This window comes from Dipteris shenzhenensis, chromosome 16 (assembly GCF_047967505.1).
Source record: "Dipteris shenzhenensis isolate YYH24624 ecotype China chromosome 16, Dip_SZ_1.0, whole genome shotgun sequence".
Lineage (NCBI taxonomy): Eukaryota > Viridiplantae > Streptophyta > Polypodiopsida > Gleicheniales > Dipteridaceae > Dipteris > Dipteris shenzhenensis.
This window is the reverse complement of record NC_141611.1, coordinates 49886104-49902726: the sequence shown is the minus strand read 5'-3', so window position 1 is coordinate 49902726 and position 16623 is coordinate 49886104. Positions and strand designations below refer to the sequence as shown.

Below are 16623 nucleotides of genomic sequence, written 5' to 3'. Positions count from 1 at the left end.
CACCTGTTGATCCACAGTATGGTTATCCTCTACCAGTGAGGTGTATCTGTCCTGTAGGGCTGCAAGCTCCCTCTGGATCTCAGCCTGTTGGGCTGAATGATTGTCCTCCAAAACTTTCTTGCTGGCTGTCCACTCTGCCTCCTTCGCTGCAAGACACTGCTGAAACTCGTCCTGCTGAGTTTTCCATGCAGCCTCCCTTGCCTGTAGAGTTTCTTCCCACTCCGCTTCTTTCACATGCAATGTTGTATCCCATTCTTTATGCATGCTGGCTACCTACTTCTCATGTTCCAAGCGGAGGTGTTGCTTCTGTGACAGAAGCTTGCAAACTTGACCCGTAGTATTAAAGAGGGAGGCACCCATCTGAATGAAGCTGTCATCTATAATGCGCTGAGCCATATGAAGGGATCTTTTAGCCCATGCATACCTGTCCCGATAGGTCATTCGGTCAGCCATGGCTGCTTTCATCCCCTCTTGCTCTGGGTCCTCGAGAGCTGCCACTGGAGCCAGTGTGTCAATGTCTAGGTAACAGCTTGGAGCTTGGGATACTTTCTTGTTGGAAGCGATTGTCTCGTGCAAGGGAAGTGTGAAAATTTGGTCCAGGTCCTCCTCCTCCATGCAAACAGGAGACCGCTTCCGCTTTAATGCATACAGCAGCCGTTTGTGTTCCTGGCTCTGTTCCTCTATCTGGGCCTCATGGGTGAATAGATCTCCTGAGGAGGATGCGAAGTAGGTATCCAACATATCATTTTGAGGAAGTGGAGGACAATCAGCTTGAAAAGGTATCTTACCCCCAGCAAAAATAACCTCGCCAGGTCGAGTTTCCAGTAGGTCCTGTTCAGCAGCCTCCAAACTCGGTTCAGGGGTCAGTCGTCGAGACACCCGGGGTGGTGTCTTCGCGTCACCAGTGGCTCCCAAAGTAAGATTCAAGTTCAATAACCTGTGTCGCTCTGATGCCTCTCCATCAAGAGATCCCAAGGCAGAGGTCCGTGCTGCCATAACTTATGTCGATGGATCCCCCTGAGTTGGGGGGCCAATGTGCGTATCTTTGCACCCTACTGACCCTGATGAGATGATCGGAGGGGGAATGGTCATGACTGCGGGGAAGGTAACTGGTAATGTCATGCCATGGTGGGTGAGACCTAAGGAGGGCAGGGGAGTGACTGGAAGAACATCATCAGGGAAATCAAAATCTGCCTCGAAGGGGATGGATGGAGAGGCGACTCCTGCATGAGCAACGGATGACAAAGCTCTAGAGGCTGGCCCAAGAGGGGATGGCTCAGAAACCTGTGTTGCAGATGTGGGTGGAGCAAGAGTGGGTATGGAGACTGGAGAGGGAGAGAGGACAGAGACTGATGCAGCAGAGGCCGAGCATGCTGGGGCCGCACTAAGAGCCAGTGGAGCTGATCTCAAGTGGGGGATCATAGGGGCGGAAGGTGGGCGGTGAGGAGAAGATGAAGTATGTGAAGGTGGAGGAAAAAGTGCAGGCGTTGCAGCCCGCCACTGGTGCAAGATGTAGGTGAGGTGAGGTCCACAAGTACATGTGTGTGTGCCTCTGCGTGTGCGATTTCGAACAGTGGCCCGGAATGTTGAATAGAAGAGGGATGCAAAATCATACTGAGTGATGGTGAAGAGAGCATTGAGAGCAGGAAGGATACCTTTCGTGATGTAGTAATGCCCGGGTGCTGAATAGAAGCGAGTGAAGAAGTAGCGTGTGATCACTGCTTCTCTGCTTCCACCTTCCAAAACCTTTTTGCAATCATATCCCCTCCTGTTGGGTTTGCACTGTGAAAGGAATGAAAGGAGATGTGGTGAATCGTCGGAAGGAGGCTGAATAGGGAGAGCAGGGAGCCCCATGTACTGTGAGACCAAATTGGGTGTGAGAAGCTGCCTGGAGCCCATGAACTCAAAAGTGTCTGTGAAAGAGTCATAAGATCTAATGAATCCTGTACACAGTTCCACATCCACAGGAGGGAAGATGACCTTGTCGAACTCAGTTAGACACAGGGTCTGGATCTTGGAAGATGTCAACACCGGGGATAGTTTGAGGTTTGGATCAAGAAGAGGTTTAAACATAACCCGAATGTGGGAGAGAGGAGGGGTGGTTATCGAAGGGCTCTGTATCTCTGTTGGCCCACCCGACCCTTCTGAATGTGGTCTCCGTGTAGAGGGGGTGTAATCTGAGCCCCCATGGTCGGAAGAAGAGGCACTGGAGCTCTGAGAGTGGAAAAGAACCCCCCGCTGCTGTCTTGATTGCGGTGGCTCTCCATCCGAGATGATAGTGATGTCCGGACCAAGATGGGGATGCATCACTGATGAAGTCGGCCCTGCTAATGAAGTCGGCCCTACCGATGAAGTTGGCCTTGCTGATGAAGTTAGCTCTGCTGATGAAGTCGGCCTAGCTGATGTAGTCGGCCCTGCTGTAGAGGCTGTAGGCATGGGTGAGGTCATGTGCACTGCAGAGGCTGCCTGAGACGACGTCATGGCGGTATAGAAAGGGGTGAAGAGCTTATCTCTCGGCAATCGTGGCTTATACTTGGGCTTCTTCTCGAGCATGAAGAAGAAACAAGAGGTGAAGTAGAAGCTGATGACGAAGCAGGAAGGGGAGCTGATGACGAAGCAAGAAGGTGAGTGATGACAAGGCAAGAAAGGAAGCAGGAAGGGAAGGGGAGCTGATGACGAGGCAAGAAGGAAAGGAAAGGAAGGGGCGCTGATGACGAGGCAAGAAGGGAAGCAGGAAAGGAAGGGGAGCTGATGACGAAGCAGGAGGTGAGCTGATGACGAGGCTAGAAAGGAAGCAGGAAAGGAAGGGGGAGCTGATGACGAAGTAGAAGGTGAGATGATGAGAGGAAGGGGAGCTGAAGCAGGAAGGTGAGCTGATGACGAGGAAGGTGAGCTGATGACGAGGAAGGGAAGGGGGAGCTGATGACGAAGTAGAAGGTGAGATGATGAGAGGAAGGGGAGCTGAAGCAGGAAGGTGAGCTGATGACGAGGAAGGTGAGCTGATGACGAGGAAGGGAAGGGGGGGCTGATGACGAAGTAGAAGGTGAGATGATGAGAGGAAGGGGAGCTGAAGCAGGAAGGTGAGCTGATGATGAGGAAGGGGAGCTGCTGTCAAGGTGTTGGCAAGGCCTGCTGAGAGATAACGAGAGAGTGGGGCGGGTGATAACAAGAGGGGGAGCTGATGGCGATGAGAAGGGGAGCTGATGGAGAAGCACGGAGTAGAGCAGAGAAGGGCAGATCAGAAGAAGGAGCTGAGTTCGAGAGGACAGCAAGGTGGCAATTTGCAGCAGGCTGTCCAAGAGGGAGAACTGCTCCAAGGACCCTCCCAAGCTGCCCACGAGGAAGAGGCGATTTGCTGCAGGCTGCTAGGGAAAGTGAGGCGCAACCGGAAGAAGGGCTGCCAGGAGAGATGCGATCAAAGAGAGGGTGCTGCTGGGAGTGATGCGATCCAAGAAGAGGGTGCGAGATGGGCTGCAAGGAGATTGTGCTGCAGAGATTTCGTTGATGGAGGGAGCTGCTGCAGGAAATTTCGTTGATGGAGGGAGGGCTGCTATCGTTGATGGACGGGGGGATGCAGGAGAATTCGCTAATAGAGGGAGAGGGGGCTGCTATCGTTGATGGAAGGGGGCTGCAGGAGAATTCACTGATGGAGGGAGGGGGGGCTGCTATCGTGAGGTGAAGATGGGTGACCTAGAGGTGAACATAGGTGACATATAAGTGAACAGGGGTGACCTAGGAGTGAACATAGGTGACAGAGAGGTGAACATGGGGAGGTGACCTAGAAGTGAACAGGGGTGACCTAGGAGTGAACAGGGGTGACTTGGAGGTGAACATGGGTGAACAGAGGTTCAACCTGAGTGACAGGGGTGAAGAGGGATTAAGGAGAAGTGTGTGTCAGAGAAGGCAAGGGATGTTTCTGTCTTGCCAGAGAAGGAGAAACTCAGTTTTTATTGGTCTCCCACCAAATAGTGCAACTGGGTAGAGAGTAGAAGCTTACAGGGTTAGGAAAGGGAATACATTGTTGTTGTTTTTTTTTTTAAATAAATAAAAATTCAACTAATAGGAATGGAAATCCTTATCCAAAGAGAGAGAGTCAATGTGGATGATACTTCTTTACCCGTGAGCCATTTACAGGTGTTGGTAACTTCTTGCCCTCCAAGGTGGCCAAATAAACCCCTCCACTGGGAATAATCCTTGTGATAAAGAAGGGCCCTGTCCAGCCACTGACAAATTTGGGTTTATGCTTCACGAACTTACTGGAATATAACAAGACCAAGCTGCCAACTTGGAATTCCCTCTTCCTGAGATTTCTGTCATGCCATGCTTTCTGCCTTCTTTGCCAGACTTCCTGAGCAAGGATCGCTTCACGACGATGTTCATCCAAGGCTTCAAGATCCCATAATCTCTCAAGTGTGCATGCCTTCAAGTTATCATCCATCTCTGCCATGACCCTAGTGGTCTTCATGTGGAACTCATAGGGCATAACCGCCTCCAAGCCGTAAACTAGCTGGAATGGTGAATATCCAGTGCTAGCCTTGTATGCTGTTCTGTAAGCAAAAAGAGCGGCTGGTAGTAGAATATCCCAATCTGCCAAGGAATGAAGGCATAATCGAGCCACAATATGAGACATGGTCCGATTGGAGCTCTCGGCCAAACCATTGGCTCGAGGGTAGTATGAACTAGAGGTCTTGTGAACAATTTGCAGTTGGGTGATAAGGTCAGTGATGACATCATTGAGAAAGTGGGTACCTCTGTCACTCATCAATTCCACAGGACATCCAAACCTAGAAATGATTTGATTATACAAGAATGAGGCCACAACTTGAGCAGTGCAAGTCTTCACTGCCTTAGCCTCCACCCATTTAGTGCCATAATTAGTAGCAATCAGAGCATACTTGTTCCCTCTTCAAGTTGCACGAGAGATGGATCCGACAAAATCCAATCCCCATCTATAGAAGGGTGGTACAGGGCTGGATGGCTGAAGGGGAAGGTACTCCCGTCGGGTAGGCTTCGGCCCCCCTCTTTGACATGAGTCACAACGGCGCACATAAGCATAGCAGTCTTGGAATAGCTTTGGCCACCACAACCCAGAGCACATTATCTTTCTAGCAGTGGCCTCTGGTGCCATATGACCTCCCCCCATTCCTGAGTGAGCCTCCTGAAGAATGGCTTGTGTTTCATGAGGGAGCACACACCTCCTCAAAATGTGGTCCTTCCCCAACTTGTACAGCTGACCCGCGATCAGTTTGAATGGAGCAACCTGAACAATCTGCCTCCGCTTTTGTGCTGGAGTTAACCCTTTGGGGAACTCCCCTGTAGACAACAAGTGTACAATGTTTGCATACCATGGGGGAAAGCAATCCACAGCAAACAGGCAGTCATCTTTTGGTACTGTGGCACCGACACGGAAGAGGCCCGCATCTGGAAGGTCATCATCAACTCCTATGGCTGCTTCACCTGAAGAGATCCTTGACAAGTGGTCTGCTGGTTGATGCAATCGGCCTGCTCTCACTAGGATGTCAAAGTCAAACTCTTGAAATAGAAGAATCCACCTGCTCACTCTCCCCCCAAGCGTTGGTTTGTTCAGCAAATACTTGAGAGCTTGATGATCAGTAATGATGATAAACTTACTGCCCAAGAGATAGTGCCGATACTTTGTCATGGCATAGACCATGCCCAAGCCCTCGCGTTCAGTGGTGCTATAGTTTCTTTCTGCTCCATTGAGTTGTCTGCTTGCGAAGTACACAGGTAGGTCGAGTTTGTGCTCTTCATCTGGTTGGGCCAATATCACCCCAATCGCCAGCCCACTTGCATCTACATGCACATGAAAAATGACATCCCATTGAGGTTGCCGCAAGATGGGTGCCTTTACTAGACGATCCTTGAGGTTGTCAAACGCCAGTTGTTGAGGTGCCGACAAGTTGAAGGACTGCTCCTGCCGAAGGAGTTCCGTCAACGCCACCGCTATGTCGGCATAGGACCTGATGAATCTTCTATAATAACCCACATGTCCCAAAAAAGACTTGACTTCTCTGGGTGTGCGAGGAATAGGCAAGGTCAATATCACTTCCACCTTTGCTGGGTCCGTGGTCATTCCCTCAGCCGAGACGATGTGGCCAAGGAGAACCCCTCGCAAGGCGAGGAAGAAACATTTGTCCGGATTCAAGCACAACCTAGCTTCTCTGCACTTGTAAAAAACCCACCTCAACTTACTCATGTGATCAGTCTGAATAGTAGGTTCGAGGTGAGAAGCATTCTTACCATTAAACACAGAGAAGTCATCCAAGAATACCTCAAGGAACTTTCCGATGTTTACTTGGAAGAGTTTGGTAACAAGACGTTGAAACGTGGCCGGTGCATTGCATAGACCAAAAGGCATCATCCGGTAAGCATAAGTTTCCCATTGGGTGACGAAGGTAGTCTTTAATTGATCTTGCTCTCGCACCCGAACCTGGTTATACCCACTGTATCCATCCATGAAGGAGTAGAGAGCATGACCAGCTACGGTTTCTAGCACCCTGTCAGTGAAGGGGAGAGGAAACCTATCCCGACGTGTGGCGGTATTCAAACTCCTATAGTCGACACAAACTCGGAGTTTTCCAGTCTCTCTTTTGGGCACCACTACGATGCCACTAAGCCATTCGGAGTAGTCAACAGGGTAGATCAACCCTGCTTGCTCCATCTTTTGAATATCAGCATGGACAGCCTTGCCATAGTTAGGATTCATGCGATATGGTCCCCTGATCACCGGCTCTGCTTCTGGATATAGATCGATGCGATGTTCCATGAACTCAGTGGGTACTCCCTTTAAATCCTTATATGACCAGGCAAAGACATCAACATACTCTTGAAAAAAATCAGACAATGCAGCAAGGAGATAGTCATGTTCCCAGACCCAACTGGCTACCTTAAGATGTCGTGATTGGTCTTCTGTCCCAATGTTCAGATACCTCCAATCCCTAGCATGGTCAACCTGAGGTATGCTCCTGATGTGGAGTTGTTCGGTTCTTCTACTCCCACTGCTGGGTGCGCAGGAGAATCATCCAGAGAAAAATCCCCCACTACTTCTTCCATCCAAGAGCTCGGATAGGACGGCTGGGTGTGTTCTGGAAATGGTTGAAATGTAGAGGCAGCACTTGGGCCCATTCTCTTCTTTCCTTTTTGTGCTTGCTTGAGCATTCCTCTGTATGGTAGTCCAACCACCTCGTATGTAGTTTCATGAACCTCCTGTGTCGTTGGGGGGTCAGCTTCTGACATATATAAGTCGAGTAGAACAAGGTCCGCGACATCTTCTTCTCCCTGTATGCTGTGGGCTTGCCTTGAAAGTCTGAAGTTCCAGACTCCAGTGTGAATGTGGACGGCTCCTTCAAATTGTCCGGTCTCTTGACCCCTCCTAGGTTGGTCAGGTTGCACAATGGATTCAATAACCCTTCCAAGAGTCATTTTTGGCACCGCCTGCCTTTGAATGACATCAGTAAGTAGGTGGTCATCCTCTTCTTCTGCAGATCCATGAGTGTCTTCTTCAATACCATCATTGTGCTCAGCCAGCCCATGATCTATGTGGTCATCTTCTTCTTCCATAGATTCATGAGTGTTCTCTTCAGTACCATCATTATGCTCCGCCAGCTCATCATCTTCTTGCATAGCATCCTCTTCCTCTTCTGTTGTAACCCCATGGTCATTTTCTTGGTGTGAGGCATCCATGTCGTGTGCCTCCATTGCTTCCATTGCTGCTTCATGGTCTTGTCTTTGAGTCACCCTGGTGGCCTCCCCACCACTTGGTCTGGTACTTGCGGACATCATTCGCTGATACATGTGGGGATTATTAAGAAGGCCAAAAGGCATCCGTTCATACATGAGATCAGCCAAACCAGGTGGTGAAGAGGCTTCCTGGCTCACCTCTTGCGCATTCCGTGAAGTACCAAGATGGGCTTCAGGATCCTCTTCTAGACACAACTCCACCATGTTGATGGCTAAGGATCCCAGGGCCCCCATCCAATCCAAGATGACAGCTTCTTCCTCATCTGGTCCAGCATGTTCCAACAAGTATGTCAAGCTCTCACCATCATCTCGTGCTGCTGTTACATAGGTTTCACCTTGGAAGGGTGAGTCCTCCACATAGGCCAACTCTTCTTTCTGTAGGGGCCAATCCCCAAGTGCCCATCGCTCCTCTTCCACCCCTTCTTCTTCTTCAAAATCCTCTTCCCCAAGTTCCACAGGTCGGTGACGGGCCCTTCCAGTAACCATGTCTATTTCTAAGGATGTGGATCCCAAAGGCAGTCGAACTTCATCACTTGACCAATCTTGAATGGCCTTTGCTGAGCGTAACCATGGTCTACCAAGAAGTAGAGGATAAGTCTGCTCACCCTCCGTCATATTAAGTACAATAAAATTGGACAGGAATGTAACTCCCCCAATCTTCATGCGAACACCTTTGACAGCCCCCATAGGCTTCACTTTGCGTTGATCCACCATGCGTACTTGAAAATGTACGTCAGTTGTCAATTTCAAACCCAGTTGTTGAAGAGTACCTCTCGGCATGATGTTTACTGCTGCCCCACCATCCAAGAAAACATCTTTCAGCTCCACCCCGTTGATCTCCACTGCGAGCTTGGGATTTCGTTCACATGTGAGGGCAGCATAGGCTGAGCAATTGTCTAGTGTTACTCCATCTTGAACTGTTACTGTCTCTGGTGTGGGTCCGCCCTGAACAGATCCCCTTTGGCGCCCTCCTAGCATGCGATTCAAAAATGCAATAGTCTGATGCTTGATATGTGGAGACAATTGACAGAGTTGTCGTAAGGTGATATTGGGCCTAAAATCCATCAAGTCATCCATCAAAGAATAGGGCTGGACAGTAGCAGCAGCCTTTTGTGCCTTCATCCGCCGAGCTTCTGGCCGAGGGTCGAAGCTCACGCGAGGGAGAGGAGGTGCCTCTGGATTCTCAATCAATATTTCCTGCGGTGACTCTCCCATCACCCATTTCCACCTTTCTTGGGCACTACTAGGCTTCACCCCTTTTTCCTTCTCTTGCTTCATTGTGCTTCCTGAGTGGAAAGTGGATGGGACTGCTTGCGACTCCTCACGTTTTTGCCCTAAAGTTGTCACTTCTGTTACAAACCTCACTATTCTGGACTTGCGGGAAGGGAACTGAGGTGTGACGCCTTCATCTTCAGAACTAGATTGAAGATCTTTGGTGACACTCCTGACCACCTCCTGGTACCTTGAAGGCATAGATTGCTCACTTGGAGCTGAGGTAGTTTTAGAGCTATTGATAGGTCTTGATGGCTGTGGGGCCCTTCGGGTCCTTTCTAATCCAGTTCCAGGAGAGGACAAGGGTGATGCAGTCCTGTGCCCACTGTCCACCTTGGAGGAAGGAGGTGGGGATGCTCCTCTAGTGACTGAGCTGGTATTAGTTGGTGATGAGGCCTCCGATATTGATGTTGAGTCATCCTTACTACTGTCACCCTTCATTTGTGACCTAGTCACAGCTCCCAACACTGCACCAATCAAATGGGGTTTGTCACCCTCCCCCGCCACTACTACATCAACCATGTTGACTTGCGATGTTGATTCCCTTCTGCCATTGGGACAATCTCTGGTGTAGTGGTCATTTGTGTTGCACTGTGTACAAGAAGGTCCCCCGAATGGTTGTGTACAATCATCTTGGTAATGGCCGTACTCGCCACATCTATAGCACATGATGGGCCTGCGAAAGTTGGTACCTCTGCCTCCACGTCCACCTCGGAATCCACCCCGTCAACCGCGAATATAAGGGGGTCCATATCCACCCCCTGACATAGGTGGTTGATACTGTGCATAGTAGGGCAGAGGATAGAAGTATGGAGCCCCAAATTCACTAGGAGTAGGAGCTTGGAGCAAAGGAGGATTAGGAAGTAGTGGAGGTGGAATGATAGGATGGGTGGGTGGTTTAGGTGCCTTCACAGGGGCTGAAGCTAGGGATACTGGCCCTGAAGTGGTCGGTGCAGCTTTGTTGATTGTAGCCACCAGTGGTTCTCCAATTGGATACTCCGGTAGAAGCTTCCTCAACCCCTTAAGATACCTACACTCGGAGGCATCATGTCCATGAATTTCACAAAATGTGCAAAAGGAGGTCGGGGTGGGTACCTTACGCTTCGATGGACATTCCCAGTAGCCATGGCCAGAACCCTTGCAGTCGGTGCACCAGAGACCACTTCTTTATCTGAGCTTCAAAGGGTGACGGTCCATCCACTTTTGTTCTGTCTTTCAGACCTTCTTTGATTTCTTCTAATTCCTTCTTGAGTTGCTGCCATGCCTGTGAGCCCTCTTCTCTCGGAAGTTGGCGGTCTGGGCGGGTGTTAAGGCGAAACTTAACTGGGACCGTTCCATCTTCACCGCTTCCCTCAGAAATTCTTGTAGTGAGGCATGCTCAGGAAGTTTGTCAACCAGCCTTATAGCAATGGTGGAGGGTAAAGCCTTCAAAAACCACCCCTTCATGACGGCGTCATTGGGTGGCACCGACATCTTTGCCGCCAAGACCCTCATCCTTGTGTACATCTCAGAGATGCTCTCTCCACGCTTCATGGTGTCAGTGGATAACTCTTGGACAATCATGTGTTCGAATTTTTCCAACTTGAAAGTGCGTAAGAATTCCTCCCTTAGGTCTGTCCACGTCTGGAAGTGGTCCGGAGGAAATTGACTGTACCATACATCCGCAGCATCCTCCAATGACGAGGGAAAGATGTGAAGGAACGCATGCTCATTCTCCACACCTTTAGCTCTACATGCTGTGAGGAACTTCCTCACATGAGCTTCCGCATCCTCATGGAGGTGGCCTTTGAACTTTTGAGTCTTCACGTGGACCTTGTTGAGTAGCTCGAGAAGCCTAGCTCTGTCTAGAGGACTGAGAACGGCCATCCCCACCCGAGAGGTTGGAGAGGCAGCCATCCCCACCCGAGAGGTTGGAGAGGATGCAAGAGTTGGAGGGAGTCCCGATGGGGCTGTAATGAGTGTTGGTGCTCCGAAGGAGGAGACCACCCCGACAACTCCTCCTGTGGAGGACCACAATGGAGAAGTCACTACTGATGTAGTCATAGAGGAAGTGTACCCAGATGGTAGGGCATAAGTGGGGGATCTCGGTTTCCAGAGGGAAAGGGTGAGAACATGGAAGATGTGGGGGTGAAAGAGGATCGGAGAGCATTTGGGAAAGAGAGGGACGGAGTTGAAGTCATGGATGAGTAGGCAGAAGGGAAGGAAGGAGGTGGTATAAAAGGCAACACCGGTGTGGATGGAAAGGGAGATGAAACCATCATGGCAGGTAAAGGCATGGCCGGAGCAAAAGTACCCCCCAATGGAATAGATGTAGAAGAAGGATTAGCTAGGAGCCCGGAGCTATGCATAACAGATGAGGTAGCAGCTTGTCCACAAGAGGTTGAGGCGGGAGCAAATGGAGTCACCACTCCGGTAGAAGAGGTGGTTGATGAAGACATCGTTGTAGGAGGAGGAGAGGGGCTGCCTTGACTTTGATGAGTCCCTGAGGAGCCCTCGTCCTTAGTACCCTCTTCTTTCACCTGTTCTCCGCTTTGCACTTCTTCTTCTTCAGAGTCCGGATCTGGCCACCAGGGTTCCTGTTGATCCAAGTCAATGAGAGTGTCGATGAAGTTACTTGCTCTGGCTACTGCTCCAATGGGCTCACTTTGTGCTCGAGTTGAGGACTTCGCAAACTTACGTCGCACGTAATGATTCTTGTACCTAGTTTGGTCTGCCGGAAGTCTTTTCTCCACTCTCCTCAAGTACCTCCTAGTTCTCTCACTAGCTTCTTCAAATGTTTCAGAACTACTCGGCATAAGACCTCTCTCTAGGACCCTAGATCACCACTTCACTCGTGGTACTCAACACCAGCAGTGTCCCACCGTGATCGCCATAAACTGTCTGAGGGGGGGGGGTTCCTAACACTTCCGGAAGTATTACCGGAAGCCTAGAGCCACTGGTGCGAGAAGCGAGTAAGACATGCCATAAGTGTCACTGATGGTACATAGGCGAGTGCTTGTCGATGGTGTCAACTATGTGCAAGCGGTAGATGGTGTCAACTATGTGCAAGCGGTACAAGTGCTGAAGTGATGTGAGCAAGAAGAAGACCAAAGCGGAACAACATCATGAAAGCCAACCCTCGACATGAACGGCAAAGGACTTCAACCACATGACACAGGTCCGTTGTACCAGGTGGAGGGAGAGGAGGGGAGGAGAACACAACGGAAAGAGATTTTAGAGTAGCGAGCAGAGATGGGGAGTAGCATAAATCATTAGAAAGCAAGATGATTGATACACCCCCAGAAGATACACACGAGGCGAGCTCTTGACTCTAGCCTCTCACTCCTTCACTCACGCCTCTCGCCCCTGCCAGAATGTCCCTCCCCCTTTCCCCTTTCCCCCTCTTCACCTTCTCCTCCTCTGCTCCACCCCCCGCTGCCAATCTCCTCTCCTTCTTCCTATTGGATGTCTTCTTGCACCCTTAGCCATCCTTAGCCATTCCACCGTTTGTGGGCCGCTCTGTCCTTGATGGCTTCTGCAACACTCCAGCCTGTTCTGGGTCAGTGAATCCCGTGCTCCATGTGTTCTCCTGTCTATTCCATGCGCTCCTGACACTAGTTGGTTGCGAGGGTTGATGCACCACCTATACCTCTTAACTGTTGGACTGCTTCCCATGTGCACCAACAGGTGTATCCCGTGTACCATTGCGCCAGTACTTCCCTCTGATCGACTTTGACCATGGTGAGTTGAGGTTGAGGTTTGGCACTCTTCAGTCATGTATTGCTTCCGTCATACCCAAGTCATGTCCAGGTCAAGTCATGTCCAAGTCATGTCCATGTCAAGTCATGTCCAAGTCTGTTCCAGAGTGACCAAGATGTGAACATATGTGAACACGCTGCGACTAGGTATGACCAAGGTCTAACAACTTGGAATGTTGCTGAGGTGACCATGACGTGACCTAGGTGTGACTCTTGGTGGGTTGCCATAAACTTGAGTACATCACTGTTTCTTCTCAATTCACAGGATATGCATTTGTAAAACAAAAAGAGAGGTGTGCATTTTGTCAAAATTCCTTCAAGCACCAGGAAAGACAGCAAGGTGGCTCATGAGAGCAACCCATCCCCTGGAGATAAATGATACCTTGATCCCACAAATGAGAATTCCATGCATTGTATCATTATGGCATCCTACTACAAAATAGTGACATGACTGAATGATATACCTTAATGGCCTTCATGCTCATACCAACACTTCACTTTCAGAAGCAACCGCAAGGTTTGAAATAAGACACTAGTTTATTATCACAGAGATAATTGGCAAAGCCAGATTGCAAATGTCAAAAAAGTGGTTATTGACACTGACCTAGACTGCAACGTGCCTCCTTCTGTTTCATAAATCACATCTGTCAGGATCCAATTATCTGGATATGGTTTGCCACTGACGGCATAATGATAGCCAACCTGCACCATGCAAGCAGTGGAAAGAATGGAACAGTTCTACTTTAACAAAGAAACCAAGTCGTGGACAATGTCTCTTCGAAACTCCATAAACCAAAACATACAGGGATAGAGCCATTGTATAATTGTACGTAGGATGTGATGCATGAACAACTATGACAACGATGCCAAAAACCAAACATTGATTTGTGACTTCTGATTATTTCCTTTCAAAAGAGATATGTGGTATCAATACCATTAACTTCCTACATCAGACTTCAATCCAGAATTACTTAACCATTTACAGATTTCTCATTATGTCAATACACTCAGTATTCCTGTTATGGGGCTAACGAAGAGAAGAAAATGTAAGGATTAACACCTTCGTAAGAATAAAATTAGCTCCGCACTTTTTACCACACAATGCTAAAAGGAGATTGTCAAGAAGTAAAGAATGGCAAAGCTAAGGATTAGAAAGTATTCAAAAGAATCTCCTACTCCTGGTTGGGAAACACAAGCCCCAATCCTAGCCAATGTATTTGACCAAGCTTTACATAAAGGCTTTCCTACAGCCTAGACTATCATCACCATTATCCTGATTCACAAAGCAAGAGACGACTTGCACATATCAATAACTTTTCTAAATCTTTGAACAATACGGTATCCATTGCATTGCAGCATGTGTTGTGTATAATTAATCTAGTATTGTATGTATCACTTATGTTTTATGCACTATTGCAAATCTATAATCCTAAGGGCTTCGATTCAAAAGTTTTTGGAATGGAATTCTATTGTGTGCAAGCATTTTTTTTCAATTTCATGCCGCTATCACATTCGTTCTTTTCTTCCATTATTTCTTCCATCATGTAACACCACCACATAAAGGAAAGGCACTAGTTCATCCCCCCTTGGAGATACTACCTCACACCGACACACCTACACGACCTTCTAGACTTGGAGCCCCTCGATGATCGCCCTCGGATCACCCTAGTCTCTGCCTATTTCCTATCTACTTATCATGCACTATATCATCTCCCCTCCCAAGTCTCACCCCACTCCGATCCCCATGCCAAACCAGACTCCCCTGTCCATGACTACTGGGCTTTCTCCATCTTAGTCTCCGTCCCTCCCTTGCTTTATGCATATCCACCCCAGCAGCCCTTGGTCTCCTCTGATCTCCTACAGCAGCTCCTCATGGAGATGCACTACCTATGACTTCCAAAGGCCAGCAATAATAGATAGAAACCCTTCACTGTGACCTTCTCATGATCTAGGGTTGAGATCACCAATATCTGGAAGGAGGTAGCTGACCTTCAACGATTAGCAGAAATGTGGAGGAACCAAAATGTGGAGGAGCACATTGACATGACATACGGAGGATTCCGCTCCGCTCCAGTCCTTTTCTTTTCATTGTTACATCCAGATGTATGTATGATCAGACTTAGGATTCAGCACGGGTGATGATGCTCGTTTCAGTAGCTCCACCCTTACTGTGATTTGTATCAGGTTTTCTTTCAGTCTCATAGACCCATCGGTCTTCCGAAGACTCTAATAAAATTTATTTCTTTCTTTCTGCTATCAAAGAAACATCCAAGTGCGTGGATGTGGTGAAACGAGAGCCTGCAAGGCAACCGTTTCAGCCCAGCAGAAAAGAGCCAGTAAGGCTCTCAACATCAAGTCCATGGTGTTCCCCACACCCACTCCTCTGTCACAGATGTGTGACCTCCATCGTAGGGATACAAGAGCATGGGATTGAGGGGGCCTAGTGCGTAGGATGCAACCCCCCCAGAGACGAGAGAATATGTGAGGCATAGATACAAAACAGCTTGCAAGTATGGTATGCTAAGGGAGAATAATCAAATAGTCAAAGCTGTGAGAAATAGGAGGATTGTCTGCATAATGCCTACACGAGGATGTGTAGAGGACACGTGGGGGAAGCTCGATTTGGAAACTGCTATAACCACCCAAAGGTATTTTTTATGTCATCACCCATGTCCATAAGATTTGTCTAGTACTGGTTGAGAAGGTTGAGAGCTTGGAAGCCACCAATGTGGAATTGCTCAATGAGAAAGCGCACTAGACAAAGTATTGGATGAGATAAAGAAACAAGGTGGATTGGATGCAAGATGAATGGCGGAAGGAGAAAAGAAAAAGGGATGAACGGGAGAAGGAGAGTGCAGGATGGGAATAAAAAAAGATCAGCCTTAAAGATTAGATGCAAGCGATGGGAATCGGACTATAACAACTAAGTGATATGCAAGCAGCACCTCAAGGGGCATGCAAGGCAATGGAAGAGCTGAAATCAGGGAATGAAAAGCTCAGAAAAGATTTGGCAGTTTTGCAGGACACCATGCAAGGTAAGCATGCTGAGTTTACACAAAAAATCACCAAAGGGGAAGCAACAATACTAGAATGGAAAGATATAGTTTAAAAAGGTCCAGCAGCCCCCAAGAATGTGTTCATATTTGATGCCTTAGAAGAGGATAAAAGGAGAAGCAACAAGGCTCTAAAGGTACTGGTTCGGGGCCTTACAGTGGGAGATACACCATTGGCGGATGCCAAGATGGGTGCAAACCTCACATGTGAGACAGCTTGGAGAGTAGGCAAGGCTGAGATGCTGGCCAGGCCATTGGCGATGAAAGTTCGGACAGCAATGGACAGGTCCACTCTCATGAGTATATGGGCAACATTGATAGGAACTAAGATATACATGGATGCTTCCCTCACACTCCTACAGTAGGAGTACTGGAGGGAGGGAATGGTATGTGTGATGGTGGCTCGACAAGCAGGGAATGGGATGCATACAAAGATGGGAAGGTGATCATCCGTGAAAGAGCAAATAGGGAAGAAAGCGAAGAAGGGGAGGTGGACAGCACATGTCGGTGTCTAACCCATGAGATGAGAGCACACAATAGGCTGAGTATGGCAGTGTAAAACTGCAATAGTACCCTCTGGTCTAACCCAAGGGGTTTCTGAGACCTACACCGACAAGGACATGATTTTCTACACGGAGACACATGAGAGCCTAGAGAGGGGGCTGCCCAGAGTGACAGGATATACCCTATAGGAGAGATGAGGAGAGACAGTGGGATATGAGGCTCTTGATGAGTGGCAGTTCTCTTAATATCACATTTGAGACGTTGATATCAGTGATGCGAAAGGGGGAGCATGCAAT

At 48.8% G+C, this 16623-nt stretch overlaps 1 protein-coding gene across 1 annotated transcript in view; it reads right to left on the bottom strand.

Moving 5' to 3' along the window:
* The window catches only part of LOC147893076 (phospholipid--sterol O-acyltransferase-like), a 265119-nt gene that overhangs the window by 58468 nt on the left and 190028 nt on the right, over nucleotides 1-16623 (bottom strand). The window contains exon 9 of the mRNA XM_087386979.1: nucleotides 13375-13472. Coding sequence (XP_087243105.1) covers nucleotides 13375-13472 — 98 coding nt within the window. The remainder of the gene's footprint in view (nucleotides 1-13374; nucleotides 13473-16623) is intronic.